Here is a 22,333-nt window from a genome sequence, read left to right on the forward strand (position 1 = left end):
CATTTACAATGTAAAGCAATAAATAAAATAAATAGAAAAAGAAATAATGAAACATACAGGAAATACCTGACATGTACCCCACATGTCAGATATTTTAAACACAATCTTTAAAGGCATTTTAAGATACTTTTCATGGCTTTTCAAATCTGTTAAACCTTTCAAAGTCCCAAGGTAGGCTTTCAGTTCAGCCTTGAATTAAGGGGAATTGAGTTTTGTATCAGAGTTTTCCAAATAGAATCTAAAAGTTCTTCCTTATTTTGTAGGTTCATTTTAATACCAGCATATAGTTGAAATAATTGTTCAGTTTCAGTCCAAAAAACTGAATATGAATACAATCGTAAAAATAAGATGCAAAACTGATTCTCTGACTGTTTTACAGAAGGTAAAAGATTCATGCAAATCATTTCTATATTTTTTAACAAAATGGTTTGTTGTAAATATTTGATGAATTATTTTAAAGTAAACGTCCTTGACCTTGTTGGTGACTAAAGACTTTTAAGTTACCAACAATTAGTATTCATAAAGTTACTATTCCAATAAAATTGACAATGAGCAGTTACAGGACAATGAATCATAGACACATTTTAATTAATTTTTTGTATCCTACATATTAATGCAATTTATGAGAATTTATGAATTTATGAGAACATCTTTATATCTTTATATCTGGTCCATTTCTGTCTTGTAGCAGCCTTAAAAAAATAATTGCAATTGCATCAAAAACTGTGTTCTCTCACAGACCCTGGGACATCAAAAGTCCTCAACAACTCCTGACGTTTTTCATTCATTAGTTTAGATACATAATTAATATTATTTTGGATCCATTTCTTGTAAAACATTGATTTATTTTTGTATTTAATGTTTTTGTTATTTCAAATAAGAGATTTATGTTGGGAAAATTTATGTTTGTAGACAAGAATAGAATAGAATAATGCCTTTATTGTCGTTGTCACATGTCACATGTCACATGTATAACGAAATTAAAACTGGAATAAAACATAAATAGCAAGACAGCACCAATAAATGACAAACAGGAAAAATTAACACAATCAAGAGGAATATAGACAAACCATAGGAATATATATAAAACAATAGAACAGCACACATTGGAGAAAAAAGTGCTTGGAAGTAGTTGAACTGATTGAGGTCAGTTGGTGAGGAAGTCTTTGATCCAGGAGCAGGTGGCACAGGGGATCTGAAGGTGAAAACACAAAAACGTGCAGAGTAGAAGCCAACATGATAATGCCTGTCTGTGAAAAATAGATAAGTGAATGGGAATTTTGTTGACATCAAAATCACATTTAAGAAGGAATTCTTAAGGTTTGGTGTTAAATATCATAATCTATGTTTGTCTCTAATGAAATATTTGATCCAGTTCATCTTGAATATCACATCTGATGTATTGAAATCTAACATATTTAAACCCCCTTGATTATAACGTTTATTTAGTACAGATCTATTTAAATAATTATATTTATTTTTCCAGACAAAATTATAAAGTGCAGAATCTATGAATGATTTAGGAACATGTATTACTTTTGCAGGATATACTAAGTGACATAATCCCTCTGTTTTAGATGAAAGGACTCTTTCCCAAAACACTGATTCTGTTCATTTGGACGTAGTGTTTTCACTCAACATTTATACACATTGTTAGAGCAATGGCTGCAACCTACAGCCTTTAAATCACTGAGCCATGATTAAAATGCTGCCTGTAAACACATCAGTCCAGATGTTACCATAATAACTTTCTGATACTTAAGTGTTAAAAGAACTGAGAAAGGGTGATTACAATGATAGCTGTCACTTTTATCATTCCTTATATTACTGCCCTCTGCCAAGGCAGAGAGTAGAAATGACATTACTGATTTAAGTTCATTTGTTTTAATTACACAAGAGGACACATTCATTCTCAACTAGACACAGCCTCTAACCACGGTATGTTGAATCTTAGCATTGAATGTTCAGTATATGTAGCATTTGACCATTTACTGCACCTACATCACTTATATGTAATCAATGTGTGGTAAACATACAGATAGTGAAATTTAGTTATTTATAAATTATATGTAAAGAAAACCAAAGCTGAAATGGATTCAGTTTTTTAATTTTCCAGTGTGCCCTGGCTATAAAGGCTCGGAATGCTGTGATGTAAACAGTAAATAATGTGGAAATACACACAACTTTGGCCCGTGAAAAATCTGATCTTAGATTGTTGAATATAAACAATGAATGCATGTAAAGCAGAAACTGCACATCCAGCATCAAGAGTTTGGTAAAGTAGCATGAGTACTGTAAAGTTTTGGAGGATCCTGTTGAAAGTCACACACGCATCACACCACATCTGCCAAATAAACTTTCACTTTATACAGTACACTGTTGAAATTCAGTTCTGTCCCAGTTAATTTTACTGTAGTTAGTCAGTTAATGGATGTCACTGGTAAATGAGTGGTGAATTTTACTTCAAGTGTTTTTAACGAACTGTTTCTTGTTTTTGAAGAATTCATCAGCAGATGTGGAGAGATGTATTTAATTATCTTTTGTTCCACTTTTCCTTACCTGAAGCTGAGGATGGCTTCATCCTAACACAGAGACAAACCTCAGCACTTTACATAGGCGTCACATCCTCCGTGCAGCAATTCCAGAGAGAGATCAATGACCACTTGTTAAGATCAGCCAAAAATCTGTCCCCCAGCAAGATAACAGGGAACAGACAAAATAATAAATGCCTTAATTTTAGGTAGATGATGATGAGACCTGTGGCAGAGTTCACATCCCTGAGCTGGTCTACAGAACCAATAAATCCAACGTATAATAAGAAAGTTTACATTTGTAAAATGCTGGGTTATGCATGAGTTACCTCTGACCATGTGTCATCATATTGGGATATTACATTCTGCCCCTTCATTGCGCTCAGTTAAGTGCTTTAAACTCTGTTAAGATATAGCAGCTTTGGGTTGTACCTTTTAATTGAAGGTGATTAGGAGGAGAAATTAGAAATGTAAACACCAAACCAGATTTTGGGTGTTAGTAAGATGACCTGTGATCAAAGGGGTCAGTTTCACATATTATGCAAGAACTTTTATTCTCGCTCAGTTTTAGTGAGAATTTCCGCATCTAACAATGACTTTTTCAGCCTCAAAAAGTTGGTTAAATTCAAGTGGACACAACATTTTACAGTGGGAGAAAAATTACACAACTCATCCGAGAACACTTAAGTAACTTGGATGCGTAATAAAACATTTTTGTCATGGAAAAATTTCCAGAGGAACTTTTAGGCATATCCTTACCTGGGAATAATTCATGCATTCAGACATCTGTTGTAGTTTTTTTCAGTTAGCATTTCTCTTTTCTTATTCTCAGCCTTAGCAAAAAGTTTTAAACTATCTGCCAATCATCAAACCAGAAGATTATTCAGCCAGGTGTTATTCTTGGGAGTTAAAGAGTGAAACTGAGCTCAAACAGTGAATTCACTTTAGATTGGAATACGGTCATACGGTTGAAAAAATATACCAGTTTAGCTGGATGAGGATGTTTTCTTTGATGTCTGCTGAACGTGTAATTAAACAAGTTTAGACTTGATATTCACCTGGTCTGCACATTAACATTCAGTATGACTAGTGATCTGTACATTTACAACATAATGCAAAATGGAAAAAAGTCATTTATGTGAATAACTTTACTCTCCCTAAATATAACTCATGAAACAAGTAACAGTACAAATGTGAGGAAGTTACAGACTTCATTCTTAATAACTGTACATGACTCTGTTAGAAATGATTTGAATTGTGTGTTAAAGGAGAAACAGATTAGGAGGTAAAGCAGAGGACACAGAGTCAAACATCACTGAGGCAGTCTCTCCTGCAAGGTTGAAGGTCTTCCTGTGTGGGAGCTTGATGCTAAGTTCAAAGTGCTGTCAAAACTGTAACATCCTCCATGACTGTGGTATGGAACAGATGTGGGTGTTTCGTCATCTCCCTGAGTCCAAGTTGTTGTCAACAAGCAAACCTACACACCCAAAAATCACTTGAAAGTGTCCACTTGAAATGATAAAAGTCAGCCAAAATATCAGCAGGGATTTAATAACATAACTTTATAAAATGAGCTCATTATATTCATTATATACATCACAGCATTCAGGGCGTTTATAGACACACACTACAGAGCACACAGAGAAAATTAATCAACTGAATCAATTGGTCTTCATTACATACATTTTTATTAATAACTACATTTCATTATCTGTATCATTACCACACATTTGACTACATACAGGTACTGCAGGTGCAGTAAATGGATAAATGTTACACATTGCACTAAGTGGGACATTCAAGGCTAAGATTCAACATACTGTGTTAAAGGCAGGGCTGAACTGGGACAAAAAAATCAACCCGGGCATTATGACTAGAGTACCCACCAGGTATTATAGGAAAAGCTATAAAGCCTTTGAATGGAAACAAATGCTGTTGTAAAAATAAGAATTAACTGTAATTCTTGATCTTAGTATGTTCCAAAATGGAGGATATTTCTATCGTTGGTATGAAATGCTTGCTTATTAGTTAACTTGTTAATCACAAGTCCTTGATGAAGACTTTCATATTTTATTTCATTTTTTATACTGTGAAAATTAAACATTACACTTACATTACACTTTTACGACTACTCTTGAATTTTTGCTCAGTTTTATGCATTTATTTGTATCAAAATATTTTTACATAATGACTTTTTTGCACCCGTTAACAGCGGACATACGTCACAAGAAGGTCAGAGGTCGAAGTTTATTGCTGACGTAGGAGCTTCGTGGTAGTTGGAAGATTCGCGGGAAATGTCTGAAAACAAGTCGACTCTGACGTGAACGCGTACAATTTCAACCGGAGTTTGTAGTTGAACCTTTCAGACTTAACAGATAAATATCAGTGTCTTCATATAACGTACGCCCTGAAACGGAGGGAGTTTTATCGTGGGGTTGCTGAACTGAGTAACTCCACGCACACAGCATTGTCAACGACGCTAATCGGTTAGCTCAGCGGTAACAGTCCTCCACAGCCTTTTAGCAACGATAACGGCTAAATCCGTTCTCCTAGAGCGGCGGAAACAGCGGTGCACATACAGCGGGCCCAGATAAATGCACATTAAACAGTGAGAACAATGGCAGAGAGGCCAGAAGACCTGAACCTTCCCAACGCGGTAATCACCCGCATCATCAAGGAGGCGGTGAGTGTGAACATCGAAAGACGATAGTAGTCACAATGTCGCGCGCGGTTTGTCTTTTTGTTTGTTTTATACACGCTGGGGATGCTTAAATACGCCAAACAAATACAGGACGCAATTCTGGGAGGTCGCCGGTGACCCAGGTTAACTGTTTTTTACGTTAACCGGTTAGATTTGCTTATGTAGTCCACTCTCCGTTTTTCAGATGTTCCATCCGCTGTCTTTCTGTAACATAAATAACGTGCTGACATTTCCCTCACGACACCACCGATCAGCTCGCCGGTGTTCCAGATTATCTGGCGTGGCAAATTAACTGGTGACTGTCGAACAGATGTGTGGTAGACTTGCTTTTAAGGAGCCGCTACCGACAAACCAGCAAAAAAACACTAAATATTTCATCTGTGACATTTGTGAGGTTATCTCAAACACAGGCCGTCCGCCTTGTTGCTGTTGAACAGCAAGATATTTAAAAATGTCGCGAGTTTACCTGGTGATATTCTCATGCACGAGGAGACCGCGAAAACAGCAAACAAATAAACGTCGCCACGCCGATACTGTTCACAAGACGGCAAAAGTAAACGATCTGGAGAATCTCGTCTTCGTTATCGTCCCCCTCGTACATTTTATTACTCCGATTTCAGCGTTTTCGCTTCACAACTAAAGCGTGCAGTTTACTTTGTGTGCACTCAAATTGAGTCGAGTCAACTAGCGTCACCTGTGGCCAAGTGCCATAGTCTAGAATCTAGACTCTAGATCAGGGGTAGGCAACCTTTTTGATGGCGAGTGCCATTTAAAATTTCCTCAGAAGTCAGTGTGCCATATGATTGCATTAGGAATAAATTTAATAACGCTCTATATGAACAGTTACACATTATATAGAACCACTTTATAGAATTATATTTGTTTGCAAATGTTGGCCGCTATCAGCAAATAGTTATCAGCTATTTTGAAACAAAAAAAGACTTTTTATCCATAACAGCAAATGAACTGTACAACAGAAAATACAAATGCTATTTATGGTCTCCTCACAACAATGATAAGAAAAATAAACTGGGCCAATATGGCATGTTTGTTAATACAGAGACACACATGTTAATGTGATCTCTGGTCTCCCACTCAGAGACACAGGTCTCCGAGTGTCCAGCATTCAGACGGCTACCTGAGGACACTCATGTGAGAGAAAATCTGCTCACACAGATATGTAGAGCCAAATACTGTCAATAAGGCCTCTGCAATGTTCTGAAGACAGTTAAACTTGTCAGGTAGTGATGTCCAGCAGGTGAAAATGCAGCTCCATGAACATGCACAGCTGTAGATTCCAGCTGCTTCGATGTCGCATTAACTGGCATTAACTCAGCCAGTTAATGCCAGACAAATCTAGCTGCTCATTAAAGATTTCTGGTTTGATCAGAAAATAAAACATTGGTCCATACACCTGAAAGTCCCAAAAATGCATTGTGTCTCGAGTCTATGGATGCATTTTGACTAAAGACCGGCCCCCCAGATATTAAAGCCATAAAGCCTTTGAATGAAAACAAACGCTGTTGTGACAGTGATGTACACTGTCTTGGTGGTAAATGTATGATTTCTATTCATTTTACGTCAGATAAAAACTTTGGTTGTAAGCTTCAGATAATTATTTAATAACAGCCAGACATTTTAAATGAGAATAAGAAAGTATTTCTTTTGTGCCCCCTCTCCCTGTTAATGCCCTACCTGGCCCCCCTGGCAAATCTTTGCTAGACCCGCCCCTGCACAATTATCAGCTGTCAGCTACTTAGAAAATGATCCTGGTGTTATTTGTCTCTGAGAAACAGTTCATAACTTCCCTTCAACTCATCCATGTCACCTAAAAGGTAAACCTGTTTCTCCATCACCTGTTCAGCTCTGATGATTCAGTAAGGACATCTCCTGGTTTCATCTGCATGTTTCCCTCTCACCAGATATACAAACCGATATCATGACCAGCAGCTTTACAGCTGTGGCTCCAGCAAACATCAGCTGATACTAGAAATTAATATTAAATAAATTCTAACAACAGCTGACCAAGCTTAAACGTGCTGCTGTTGTTTAGTGCGACATCCGGCGGTTTCCTCTTTCTGGCACAAAGTGGGCGATAAAAAAACAAGAGAGAAAAGCTGATCAGCTGATCATTGATCAGTTTCATGATTGAAGTAGCAACAGGAGAGAGAGGGGAGAGAATGAGAGAAGAAGAAGATGCAGCTGTGCAGCAAAGACACAGAATAACTCCAGCTTTGTGTCTTTTTCCATCCTGGCTGAAGTACGGGACAAACTGTGTTCCTTCTCAGCTCAACACGAAACGCGTAATAATTTCTCTGAATTCCGTTTGTACAGGACGGTTGGCAACTCTACTAACTAACCTTATGAATAAAATAAAGTTCACTATCAATAAAATCATAGCACCCGCCCAGCAGTATATAAATTCCATCATGCTAGCTAGCACGCAGTACGAGTTATTGTAACTGACTGTAAAAAGTCAGCACAACGAAAATAAACTCCACCTAAACTTGGTTTATATCTGACCCAGATAGAATGCAGGTCATTAACTTCTTACCTGAAGTTTAGTTCACCTGACGCCCGACCGGCGGCCGCCTCTCGGTCTCTCCTCCTCCTGCCTCCCTTCCCTCATCCACCTGCTGGCCTCCACCACTTGTTAATTTTACTGAATCTGGAAGCTACGCCATAGCCAACACCAAACAACTGAGTTATTCTTACAGACCGACCAGCGTCTGGCCAAACCACCACCACCAAAAAATAAAAAAATAAAAAAATAAAAAAAATCATCGGGCCACCGAGCAAATATCCGGTATGCCCGATGTCCAGTCCAGCTATGGTCGTGCGTGCCATCAGTTAACCCTTCGCGTGCCAACGGTGGCACGCGTGCCTAGGGTTGCCGACCCCTGCTCTAGATTAACTTGTAACACACATCTGCACCACGTTTTAATTTGTTTCGTGCACAATACGTTTGTAACTTTCATTTTTTTCTGTTTGTGCGTCTTGCAAATAAACCTTTAAACTAAATGAAATGGTATTATGTAATTATTTTTGGCCAAATTATATACACAAAGTTATAGAAGTCACCACTCCCATTGTTCATAATGATTTTAATATTTTTTCCCATAAGGAGATGGCAGGTACTGTGAATTATTTATGTTTTTTCTGGACTTCCCCTGTACAGAAGGTGACTACAAATGTTCTGAATGCTAAATAAACAGAAAAAAAAAAGATCCCTGTTGTCTTTGCTTAATGACTGGTTTTAGTCCTGACAATCCACATTGCTGGCATTGCATCTTTCCACATGTTTGGGGGTCGATTTGAATGCTCCAGGTGTAAGTGCAGCCGTGTCACAAGTTCATCTGGTAGTAGGCTATGGCACTTGGCCACAGGTGGCAGTAGTGGACTGAACTCCATTTGAGACCGCTCCAGCTGCTATGTGATACGTCAGTCATCACTTGCATCATATGCAAGTTCTGGAAATTAAATTATGAATATTCTTAGCTTAGCTTTAAAACAAAAAAAATCAAACTCACCTCAACACTCAAAAACTTATGACAAACCAACTGAGACACCTGAGTCACTCACTTTCTTAAATCCACTCACTCTCACAAGCTCTACTCAATCAGACTGGCTCTGTTTATTACTAATCACTGTGTAACTGCTGTAAATTCACAGTAACTGCCATCTCCTTACAAATGTTTGTTAAATTAACCACACTTATACAGACTGTATATAACTACCAACTCTCTCCAGCCATGTTGATGTATTACCTATATTGGATCAAAATGTTCATTTCCAGAGAAAAAACACAGGCAGACTATGCTAACAGGATGTGATGTTACAACACTAGGGAAATATTAATGTGTAATATATTTGTTCAAGACATATTTCTTTGTTATGGAAAAAAATATTAAAATCATTATGAACAATGGGAGTGGTGACTTTCTACAACTTTGTGTATATAATTTTGCATTTCCGACTGATGTAGGCCAAAAATAATTACATAATACCATTTCATTTAGTTTAAAGGTTTATTTGCAGGACGCACAAACAGAAAAAAATGAAAGTTACAAACGTATTGTGCACGAAACAAATTAAAACGTGGTGCAGATGTGTGTTACAAGTTAATCTTGCTGTAGACTATGGCACTTAGCCACAGGTGATGCTAGTTGACTCGACTCAATTTGAGTGCACACAAAGTAAACTGCACGCTTTAGTTGTGAAGCGAAAACGCTGAAATCGGAGTAATAAAACGTGCAAGGGGGACGATAACGAAGACGAGATTCTCCAGATCGTTTACTTTTGCCGTCTTGTGAACAGTATCAGCGTGGTGATGTTTATTTGTTTGCTGTTTTCGCGGTCTCCTCGTGCATGAGAATATCACCAGGTAAACTCGTGACATTTTTAAATATCTTGCTGTTTAACAGCAACAAGGCGGACGGCCTGTGTTTGAGGTAACCTCACAAATGTCACAGATGAAATATTTAGTGTTTTTTTGCTGGTTTGTCGGTAGCGACTCCTTAAAAGCAAGTCTACCACACATCTGTTCGACCGTCACCAGTTAATTTGCCACGCCAGATAATCTGGAACACCGGAAATCCTGTTCACCTGTTTAACAACACTTGCTGATTCAGGAAACACAACTACATTAACTGGTGACAGTCACAGTTTAATGTGGGCAGCGGCTGATCAATATAACGTAACGTCCCACAATATTCTGCACAAAATAAGCGAATGTAGCTTGTTTCCTCAGTGCAGAGCTGCTGCAGTTTGTGTGCCCCTTCAGAGTGACTCATGTGGGTTCAGGGCTCGCAAAATTTCGAAATCCCTGGTAGCCCTTCGGGCAGGCACTCTTCAGTGTTTGGTAGCCCAAAATAAATTTAAGTAGCCTGGGAAAAAAAAAAAAGAGAACAATTTTTTGATGGATGTTTTTGTTTCCTTTACAGTAATATACATTAAAGTATAATATTGTAAAGGAAACAAAACATCCATCAAAAAATTGTTAAAACACAAATTACAACAATTGTATAAAAATTACAATCATCAACTCAAATATTTGGAACTGTGTAGAACATGAATCAGTCTGTGTCAGATCCTGAATCTGAAACCAAGATCGAGGCCATTTGCTTTTTGAAGTTTGCAAGTATGGCTACATTTTGCCAATGGTATACTCTTTGGAACATAGTACACTGTTCTAAACAGGTTTTTCAGAACTTCTTGTTGTGCTTGGTTTATTTTTAGTATGTTTTTGCAATTGGTGTTTGTTCTGGGAAAGATACTGAGCAATAATGCATTTCTTGCGGATTCTGATGGGGTCTTTCTCAAAATTACTGGTCCCAGTAACAACGGCGCTTGTCGACTCAGATATCGAGGGAAACTCACGACACACCCGGCAGAACATCATGTTATTTAGCTCGTCATATTCCAGCCACATAAATTCTTTTGTCCATGAAACCAAAAAAGCTGAGCTTTCTTTTTCCCTCATAGTCTGATTTGTCATAACTTTTCCGTTTTGTGGTCGGCTTTCTTTGGCTGTCCCTTCTTCACCCTGACCTGTCTTATTTGGCTCAGCAGAACTAAAATAAAAATCCTGCTGCTTTTAGTTTGCTGTGGGAAATTTCACTTGTCACGTTTGAATAGTAAGCTAACGATTGATAAGACAATGCCAGAGGAATTGGTGCGCAATTAATCTGTCACTCACCAATCAGTGCTGCTGCTCTCTATACACAGTTCGCGCGATCGCAAAGTGAAAGTGAAAGTAAAAAAAAAGAAGAAGCACAAATTCAAACTCGATTTCACATATTGACAGTGGCTCATCGATGCCAATGACATAATTACCCAGCTACATTTGCGAAAGAATGGAACAGCATTGACATATATTTTTCCTTCCTATGATAGCCCGACGGGCAGGGCTGAGTTAGATTTTGGTAGCCCGACTGGAAAAATCGCTAGCCCCGGGAGGTCGGGCTAGCGATTTTGCGAGCCCTGTGGTTAAAAAAGCCAGATGAACACAGCACTGGGGTGAATCAGAGCTCAACACAATCCTGCAGGACATTTGTCCACTAACAAGGACCTGTTGGACCCTTTGAGTAAGAAAGTTTAAAATCGGCACCAGGAGTTGGTCTGGGAGGCCAGTCTCTCCCTCAGATAATGAGGCTGTATCTTATTACAAGCGGAGGAGTCAGCAAACAGAAGTCGTGCATGAGAACTGGGTTTTTCGAGGTTGCCTATAGATGATGTTTAATTTAAAAAGTTTCTTGTCATCCACACTTTTACTTGGCTGATAAGCAAATTGCGAAGCATCAAGTTGATCAGCAATAAAGGACACAATAATACTCTTTAAGATATTTTCAAAGGTTTTAGGAATAGGTATGATAGTAAATGTCTTCCACAATGTGGGGAATTGTCCACTATTGATGCACCACTGGAAAAGTCTGGTGAAGACCGCGCTAAGCTGGTCAGCATAATGATGCAATGCGTGCCCACAAATGGCATCGGGACCAGCAGCTTTAACCCTCCTAAATTATCCATGATTGACACCATGGAGCCCTGCTCTCAAAAACTGTGAAGCTGGATTTAAGACAGAAGTGCTTTAAGTTTTTAGAACACATCAGCTTGTCATTGCAGAACTTGACATTACTGGGTTGGTTGTTTGCTGCTATTAAATTAGTTTAGGTTAGCGATGTTGTTGTTTGGCTAGCTGCACTCAAATGGGTATATCCAGCTGTTAGCTGCAATGTTAGGATTTGTAAAGCGCATTATAAATGAGAATAGTGAGGAGAGCCCAGTCACCAGACAGACAATTATGAGTCCAACACTTCAGCTTTTCCTCACTTTTCCTCACTACGCTGCATGTAAATCAGTCTCTGACTCCAGCTTGTTGGTCTGGAGAACGACCTGTCACCCGATTCAGACAGGCTGTCCTTCACACGGTCCTCATTTATAAAGTACTTTACACACCCGAACATTACAACTAACAGCTGGATTTTTGTGTTTCAGTGCAGCTGGGCTAACAACATAGAGCCACTTACTGCTTAAGAGACAGTCGCTTGTTGGTAGTCTCTGCTTAACGGTCCAGATTAAAAGGAATACGAAACCCTGTCAGTTCCAGGACCCTGCCAGTACACAAGTGTTCCTCATTTCATGTTTAAATGAGTCAAGCTTATTGCTTGTTAAGCTTATAGCAGTCTCTAAGGTTTGTGTACCTGAGTTGCCTTCGAATTCCACCCATTCTCACTCTTTTCCTACATGAAGGTTTTCCATACAGTCTGAGCTCTGGAGGAATATTCACCGCCTTGACTCTGCTGATAGACCAAAGTGACAGGAGAAGCCCTCATCTAAGAATGAGTTTACATGTTGGTCGTGGCCTGATATTTATTTATTGTTTTTTTTTTTAAATCCAAGATACAGTTCTGCTCAAAAGCAGGAGGAGATAAGACCACAGATAACCTCATTATCAGTAAACCGGCTGACCCAACCAATCATTTTTGGCAAATACTGGAAAGCACATCTGGGGTTATACCGGAATTATAAAGAGGGATATACAGTGGCTTGCAAAAGTATTCGTCCCCCTTGAACTTTTCCACATTTTGTCACATTACAGCCACAAACATGAATCAATTTTATTGGAATTCCAGGTGAAAGACAAATACAAAGTGGTGTACACGTGAGAAGTGGAACGAAAATCATACATGATTCCAAACATTTTTTACAAATAAATAACTGCAAAGTGGGGTGTGTGTAATTATTCAGCCCCTTTTGGTCTGAGTGCAGTCAGTTGCTCATAGACATTGCCTGATGAGTGCTAATGACTAAATAGAGTGCACCTGTGTGTAATCTAATGTCTGTACAAATACAGCTGCTCTGTGACAGCCTCAGAGGTTGTCTAAGAGAATATTGGGAGCAACAACACCATGAAGTCCAAAGAACACAGCAGACAGGTCAGGGATAAAGTTATTGAGAAATTTAAAGCAGGCTTAGGCTACAAAAAGATTTCCCAAGCCTTGAACATCCCACGGAGCACTGTTCAAGCGATCATTCAGAAATGGAAGGAGTATGGCACAACTGTAAACCTACCAAGACAAGGCCGTCCACCTAAACTCACAGGCCGAACAAGGAGAGCTCTGATCAGAAATGCAGCCAAGAGGCCCATGGTGACTCTGGACGAGCTGCAGAGATCTACAGCTCAGGTGGGGGAATCTGTCCATAGGACAACTATTAGTCGTGCACTGCACAAAGTTGGCCTTTATGGAAGAGTGGCAAGAAGAAAGCCATTGTTAACAGAAAACCATAAGAAGTCCCGTTTGCAGTTTGCCACAAGCCATGTGGGGACACAGCAAACATGTGGAAGAAGGTGCTCTGGTCAGATGAGACCAAAATGGAACTTTTTGGCCAAAATGCAAAACGCTATGTGTGGCGGAAAACTAACACTGCACATCACTCTGAACACACCATCCCCACTGTCACATATGGTGGTGGCAGCATCATGCTCTGGGGTGCTTCTCTTCAGCAGGGACAGGGAAGCTGGTCAGAGTTGATGGGAAGATGGATGGAGCCAAATACAGGGCAATCTTGGAAGAAAACCTCTTGGAGTCTGCAAAAGACTTGAGACTGGGGCGGAGGTTCACCTTCCAGCAGGACAACAACCCTAAACATAAAGCCAGGGCAACAATGCAATGGTTTAAAACAAAACATATCCATGTGTTAGAATGGCCCAGTCAAAGTCCAGATCTAAATCCAATCGAGAATCTGTGGCAAGATCTGAAAACTGCTGTTCAGAAACGCTGTCCATCTAATCTGACTGAGCTGGAGCTGTTTTGCAAAGAAGAATGGGCAAGGATTTCAGTCTGTAGATGTGCAAAGCTGGTAGAGACAGACCCTAAAAGACTGGCAGCTGGAATTGCAGCAAAAGGTGGTTCTACAAAGTATTGACTCAGGGGGCTGAATAATTACACACACCCCACTTTGCAGTTATTTATTTGTAAAAAATGTTTGGAATCATGTATGATTTTCGTTCCACTTCTCACGTGTACACCACTTTGTGTTGGTCTTTCACCTGGAATTCCAATAACATTGATTCATGTTTGTGGCTGTAATGTGACAAAATGTGGAAAACTTCAAGGGGGCCGAATACTTTTGCAAGCCACTGTAAATATATATAGATTCCATCTCCACAATGAGTCCTAATGGTCACGTTGCTGTTATTACACCTTACTGTAACAAGCATAGCATATGTAAGCATATATGTCTGTGTGTGTATTATCTCCTAAACTAATGGGCCAGTCTCAACAAATTTTTGTACACATACGCAGGTTATTGACATCTATATGCTTTCTTTTTTTAAAGCATTTATGATAAATTACAGTTGTTTTGATTTTCATATTCATCATCACCTGGGAATGTAATGCTACATTACGTTCTCTGTTTTTGTTTGTTTTTATGTTCAATGGGGATCACACTTATGTAACTTCACGGTCACCACTCGAAAAAGCAATGCAGGCAGAAATCTGTGTTGCATTATCAATGCAGAGAAGCATGGATAAGAATTCCACAGTTAGGGACAGAACTACTTATAATACTAGACTATCAATAATTATGATTGTGTAGTTGGAGAAAAGATAAATGATTATTGCAGGCTTAGCAGGTTATGCTGTGAATAAAAGGTTGTGAATTATTATGCTCTGCCTGACTCAGCTGGTTATGTTTATGGTGTTCCAAATAGGTGTTGCCAACAGGGAAGATGCACAGTGCCCTCTGGTGGGCAAATTTTGTAACATCAACTCTTATAACCAGGTTAAATCATGTTACTCTTGTCCCTTGTTTCCTTATTGGCTGGTATTGATACTGATTGACTGATATATCAGTCAGGCTCAGGATCAGTCATGTTGGACCTCATATTGAGTTTTGGTGAACAACCAACAAATATAAGTTCAACACTTGGAATCATCTCCAGATGCAGCTTCATTTCCTTGTTATTTCATGAAAAATTAATTTAATGCAATACTGACCAACCCCTTATGGGCCTTTGTTCGCTGACTGTGTTTTCTGATAATGTGTATGTAGTGTAGCTCTGAGGTAACACTTCTGTACTGTTTATTTTCAACAGCTCCCAGATGGGGTGAATGTGTCAAAAGAAGCAAGAAGAGCCATATCCCAAGCAGCCAGTGTGTTTGTGTTATATGCCACCTCCTGGTAAGAAGTAATAAATCCCATTTACATAACGTGATAGACCACTATTTATTTATTTTAGCAACTATTAATAGGGGCGGGCGATATTTCAAATATGCTCGCTGTATCACAAGTTTTTCCACGTACGATGGTTAAAATGGCTTAAACGTAACCATTGAGTATAGGTTGCCATGGAAATATTAAGCTGTCTGCATTTAAGTCAGTTTTTATTTCCTCTCACACGCTGTGAATGCATCATTAACCCCTCGCCCAACACTGCCCAATGCACTGAGCATGCGTCTTTATATATATTTATATAGAGAAAAATATGTCAAACAAAGTACAGTAATTTGCAAAACATGCTGTAAAACTATTGGCACAAAAGGTAGCAGTAGGGCTGCTCGATTATGGCAAAAATGATAATCACGATTATTTTCACTGAAATTGAGATCTTGATTATTTGACGATATTTATTTAACAATAACAATGTATTGAATAATGGCTTTAAAGATTGTCAAAAAATAATATAAAATAGTGTGCAAATACTGATTACAGTGCAAATGTTTGCAATATAAAAAATAAATGAAAAATGTAAACATCTATGTTTAGTGAACTTCAAAATACTGCACAATATTTGATCCACGTCTGACTCCGTGAACCCATAATGTTCCAACCAATGTTCCCTCTAATATTTCATGTGTCTGAGCGAACACACAAACTCCCTGAGCGGACACTTGGACCACTGTGAGCGACATCAGACGTGTGCACTGTGGTCACGCCAGCATCTAATCCATCCAAGTTACATGGTTTATTAAAATAATCAAATTACAGCATTTACATTTATGTTAGACTACTTTTAATTAACTGCTTTAGCCCACTTACAATGAAAATGTAAAAACTCCTGTTCATGACCTGTGTAGTATGTTAACACTATTGGAAGTAAAAATAACTTGAACTCCAATTTTGAAAACAAAACTTTCTTTCTTTTCTTTTTTTCATAAAGCTCTGACTTGTATTATGAGTCTGTGGTCTGGGAGAGAGTCTGTAACTCTGTCTGCAAAATACAGTATATAATGACCAATGTTGGGCAATTAATTATATAGTTCTTCAAAAAAGTAACTCAGTTTGGCAAACAACAAACTTTTTTGCAGCTATTTATTTTTTTTAATGCAGTCAAGGCATTTTTAAATAAACATTTCAAACTATTTACAGAACAATCAGCTGTTCTGCATCAAATCTGATGCCACACAAATTATTTGTGCCACTCCAAAAACTCATTTCTGTCCACTATGAGATAAAGGAGAACAACAGCCTGATACCTGCAGGCCTGACAACAGGAGATGTATCACTGCTGTAACACCTGTAACATTCAGCAGCCGCCTCATTGTTCTGACACACACAACAAAACTATTGACTACACTACACACTAACTACACACTAACTACACACTAACTACACAAGATTTGCGCTAAACGTCTCAAATCTCTCACATCTCAGAACACCGCCGTCACTCCTAAAACTTCCCCGTTTCTTAACAACTAGATGCCACGTTGCCATATCATTTTTTGATTGGTCGACACAGTACTTTTTTCGACCAATAGGAAAGGGCGGGGGGTTTTTGGTTTTGTTTTTGCTCACAGGCGGAGAGTGCTTTCGAGCGTTTTCCTTAGAAAACGCTGTTTTTACCGTTTCTTCCCGCAGTAAATATAAACAACGATAGTATTCAGGAAGAAAACCAAACATTGGAGATATTTTTATCATAACTCTGGTTTTACGTGGCCTATCAACACAATTTAAAAACTGGTATAAAGTCCACACTTTTTCCGTCAGTTGTTCCGTCTGTCCTGCTCACATCTCCAATGGTTGTACACGTTGTCATTAACGTGGCTTCACTCCACATCAGCCACACCGCTTTGCCAGCTAAAACACCGGTGTCGGCACATAAGGACGCTGTCATAGCCTGTCAGCGACGTTGATTGGCTGCGTATATACGAATGTGAATCGCATTATTGGCTGGACTATAGGATAAGGTGGCATCGTTCTAATCCCATACAGGAGCAGCCAGTCACTCACTGACTAACACTGCAAAACAGAATTGTTAAAGTTTTAATTTTAATTTCAATTCAGGTTAGATTTTTTTTGTGCGCAACGCAGATTTTCTGTGCGCAGAGACCGTGCCAGCAGTGCGCAATTGCGCACGTGCGCAGCTTAGAGGGAACATTGATTTCCACACCACTGAAGTCGTTTTATCTCTCTTTTCAACCAACGGCATTCTTTCTTCAGCAGCCATTATCCTCTCCTCTCCAAATAACTTCTACTTAGCTTTCCGAGCATTCCAAGCTTCCCTCGGGTCCTCTTGTGACGCGTGTTCGAAACGCAGAGAGGTGCGCTCGATTTGCCACACGGAGCAGCGCGAGAGTAAAGCACGAGGGAGGTGCTAATAATCGGCTCAGTCATCTTTAATGATCGTTGAAAACCCAGACCGTAATCAAGATTAAAATTTGATTAATTGAGCAGCCCTAGGTAGCAGTACCACGAAATTATTCCACCAGCTGAAAAGTCATCCACTGCAAAATTAAGACTGTTTTAAACTCCCCATGTGAACGTCTTCCCACACACCAAAGAAAACTTTAAACCCGCTGTTATATGAGCTACAACAGCTATCAGCAAGAAGCTGAGACTCTGAGGTTTCTGTGGACCACACGTGCTGATATTTTCTTAAAAAAAATAAAAAAAAATAAAACTGACTTCACTGAGGCTTACAGTACAGCTCTCCCCCTTTGCCCCCAGGGGGCGCTGGGGCTCAAGACATATCGCCATATATATCATGTTTTGGAGTAGCCAAAATTTGTGAAATTTTCCTCATATCGCCCAGCCCAAAATTATAATGACTCTGACATACATGCACATATATTTATTTATATTTTTTGTACTTATATATTCGAAATTCTCTTTTAAAAAATTTTTTATACATAGAATAAAAGTTTAACAAGAATGCATGTTATTTTGTTGTGCTTTTGGCACATCAATAAAATCAGTTTTTATTCTAATTTCCAGCACAGTAACAAGCTAAGAATGCTATGATGTGAATGTTAATTCACAAACACTGAATCAAACAACTGCTTCAGTTTAAATGTGTTTTATTGTTTCCCCCCTTCTTTTTTTTTTTTTTCTCAGCGCAAATAATTTTGCTATGAAGGCCAAGCGAAAAACTCTGAATGCAGGAGACGTCTTGGCTGCAATGGAGGAGATGGAGTTCGAAAGGTTCCTGGAGCCCCTCAGAGAAGCTTTGGAAGGTGAAACTTTGAAAATACTCTCAGCTTTTAAAGATATTTTAAGAAGTCCACAATAAGTTCAGTGACATCAGGACTTTTATTAATTTCTTGTGAAGTTGGTAAAAACAACACTAATGTATGTATTAGGGATGCTTTTGTGAATAATTTCTTTGACGCCTAAATATGTATGAATGTATGTATGATATCATATCAAACGATATGATATATATACACACACACACTATTATTTATTGCCCCAAACTTTGTCAACAGAGGCATTTTAAACCATTCATCACATTCTCTAATAGTATATCATGCTTTTTAACAATGCAGCACCTCTCATTGTGCATTATCAACCTTACACATTACACTCCAGACAGACAACGAAGAAGGAAAACACTTAAAACACACAGATGTTAAATTGCGACTGAATAGTGTGGTGCATGCATTATAACTAATAGATGTAATCTCGCCAGCGTGTCCCGGGTCTATGCTGGGGCCGCCTCCTGGTAAGACATGCGCGGCTGGAGCTTAGCTGGCTCCTTTCAATATGGAGTAGGTAGGAATAGTAGTAGGAGCTTTACTCTGAACTGCTTCCGAGTGACTGCAATCCTCACCCTATTGCCCATCCATCTTTCGAAGAAAACTAATTTCCACTTGTATCCCTGATCTCATTCTAATAGTGTTAAAAAAACACAAGGCCTAGATGAAAAGATTTATGGTTTCTCAACAGTGATGCACTACCTGGTGGCAGATAGCTGCATAGTATTTAGAATGCAATGATTTAGCAGAGTTGGGCATCACTTAAAATTTTGGCAAACATATTAAATCATCAATAAACTACATGGATGAGTCTCCTTCATGAAAATCCAAATCTGGCAACAAGGGAAATGGCTGCACAAAAAGTAAAATCCCACGTTGACCCTTTTTTAAAAAATGTATTTATTTTTTAGTCAGTGTCAGCAATTATGTCAACAAATCATCGTAGCCCTAAGGTAAAATATATTTAACTGCAAGTAACAGCAGGTGTTTGTATTTGTCAACAGTGTATAAAAAGGGACAGAAGGGAAAGAAGGTGTCTGAGCAGAAACGGAAAGATAAAGAGAAGAAGGTCGACACAGAGAATAATAAGAGCAGAGCTGAGGAAGGAGAGGATGACGATGAGCGCATGGAAGAGGAGCCCGAGGTCGAGAATGAAGCAGAGGAGGAGGAAGAGGTGGAGAACTGATAACATTCTCCCCACAGAGAACTCCGTCACATACTCTGGGATAATTCCTGGCCAAACGGGATATGTGTGCGTGCAGCTCAGCGTCACCGTGTATCAAATGATAATGAAATGTGAGCTGAAAACAGGTGACTTCTAGCCTGAAAACATGCAACACAAAGCACAAAGAAGCCACTGTCTAGATATGTCATGTGACCTCCAATTTTGGATAAGAGAATAACAGAGAAAAAAAAAAAATGCTCTGTTTCTGCTCTCTGATGTGACAGTTTTTCTACATGAAAATGAAGGAAATATGTCCGGATTTCAGACAAAATAAAACATTTAAAAAATGTCATCTTGTTCTAACGTCTCCAAAAAAAGTATATTAAATTGCAATAAATAGAATTAAAAACTGTTATCTTTATCTGTTAAGAATTGAAAAGATGAAATGAAATCACTGTGATTTCTTTGCATAGTCTCCGAAGCCAAAGTTCTGAAAGTAGTTGGAACACATGTTATCATATAGGAACTTTAAGGCCGATGCTGGCAACATTTGGATTAAAGTCTGTGAGATTGAAGTTGTTGCTAATATTGGCTACAAAAATTAATGTTTATGGCTTATCCCACAACTACAGCTGATGTGCATTGAGACGGTGTTTGTAGTGAACTGCTGTTGGGTTTTATACCTAGATAAACTAGTTTTTGTTTTGTTGTTTTTGAACCATTTATACTTTTGTAGACTTGTATACAAGTGGCTAAGATTTTTAATAAATTTGTACAAAAAGCGAACTTGAAAGCTTTGTCTTGATATAACATCTATTTTTCAAACAGGTAGCTTGGGCAGCTTCTAAAAAAAGCAAAGGTGGGGCTGTCTCTAACCAGGTAGTGCAGGTCCTATATGGTAAATACTCTGGCTTTTTTATAGTGCTTTCTATGTGAGCACTGAAAGCACTCTATACAACTTGCCTTATTCTCCCACTCATACAAGCATTTGTCCTCCGTTTTTTCCAAGTAAATGGTTTCTAATGTTCACACAAATTCGTACTCTGATGGATGCATCGGAGAGCAACTTGACACCTTGCACAAAGATATTCAGTATGCAGACTGAGTGCAGTCAACCTTCCACCAACCCTCTGATTAGTAGATGAACTGCACTACCTCCTGAGCTACATTTATCCCTTACATCTGTCCAGATAAAGGATCTCAGCCACTAGCCACTTTAAATGCACCCGTGTCAGCTGCCTACTAAGCTAGCTAATTACATGTCCGCAACCTAGTACGTTTTGGCATGTAGATGTGATCAAGACAACCTGGTGAAGTTCAAACTGGGCATCAGAATGTGCGAAATTGATGATTTAGATAATGTTGAATGTGGCATTGTTGGTGGACTGTTTAGGAAATTTAAAAAAACTGCTTATCTACAATTTTTCTTTACAGAGAATGAAACCAAAAAAAGAGAAAACATACAACGTGTAACAGACAAACACACTTGTTGAGGCATGGCCATAGTCTTCATCAGCATTCATCAGTTTCCTGTTCTTCAAGAACATGGGTTTAAAAATTGGACAATAGAAGATTGGAAAAAACGTTATCTGGTCTAATATTTCGATTTCTACTGTGACATGGGCACACCATGCGGCCAATCGCATGCAGAGACAGACTGGGATCATACTATTCTGTGAAAGAAGGAAGTGCAGATATTCAGAAGATGGCAAGTGTAGAGGTACAGGGTAGGTAGAGAAATGAGGGAGTGGATTTAAATGCAAGGTTGTCAGGAAAAATTGAAGAAAAGAGTGAAAATGTAAAATGAGCAGCATCTGGCTGCATTTCAGTGAGACTGAAAACTGCAAAGCTGTGTGCAGAATTGATCAAATTAGGAGCTGGTTAAAGTGATACCTGTTTTTGTTTTCAGCCATTTTCCATTGTGGGGTTGACAAAAGGTTTCTAAATTGTTCTGATGTATGTTCTCCCTAGAAGTAGTAAATGTCTTTTATGAAAACACTGAATAAAAAATTGCGTCCTTGTGGAACCCCGCAGGGTAGGGCGGCAATGTTAGAAAACCTGTCTGTTCTAACAGAGAAGGTCCGATTAGATAAGTAGGAAGTAGGAACAAAACCAGTCTAAGGCAGAGCCAGATACACCAGCCAAAACCTTAAGCCTATTAAGTAGGATTTTGTGATCAGTGGTTTCCTGCATGAGAGGCCATTAAAAAATCATTATAGGCCTTCAAGAGAGCAGTCTCAGTGGAGCACTGCCTCTGAAATCCAGAGTGAAAAGGATCAAAAATCTCTAATCTGTATCTGTATTTTTTTCTAATAATTTGCTTATAAATGGCAATTTTGAAATAGGCCGATAATAATCAGTAGAGCTGGATTCAAAATTCAGTTTCTTCAATGTGGAGTTACCTCAGCATGTTTAAAACAGGATGGAACATGACCTTGCCTCAGTGAAGTGTTGA

At 38.7% G+C, this 22,333-nt stretch overlaps 1 protein-coding gene across 1 annotated transcript; it reads left to right on the plus strand.

Annotated features, from left to right (window-relative positions):
- Nucleotides 1–4,759: 4,759 nt before the first annotated feature.
- pole3 (polymerase (DNA directed), epsilon 3 (p17 subunit)) lies at nucleotides 4,760–20,664 on the plus strand. The gene is made up of 4 exons (XM_031757725.2): nucleotides 4,760–5,214; nucleotides 15,335–15,420; nucleotides 18,574–18,692; nucleotides 19,718–20,664. The coding sequence occupies exons 1-4, from the start codon at nucleotides 5,149–5,151 to the stop codon at nucleotides 19,897–19,899; spliced, it is 453 nt and encodes a 150-aa protein (XP_031613585.1). The 5' UTR covers nucleotides 4,760–5,148; the 3' UTR covers nucleotides 19,900–20,664.
- The last annotated feature ends 1,669 nt before the right edge of the window (nucleotides 20,665–22,333 follow it).

The sequence above is a fragment of the Oreochromis aureus genome, linkage group 1 (assembly GCF_013358895.1).
Source record: "Oreochromis aureus strain Israel breed Guangdong linkage group 1, ZZ_aureus, whole genome shotgun sequence".
Taxonomy (NCBI): domain Eukaryota; kingdom Metazoa; phylum Chordata; class Actinopteri; order Cichliformes; family Cichlidae; genus Oreochromis; species Oreochromis aureus.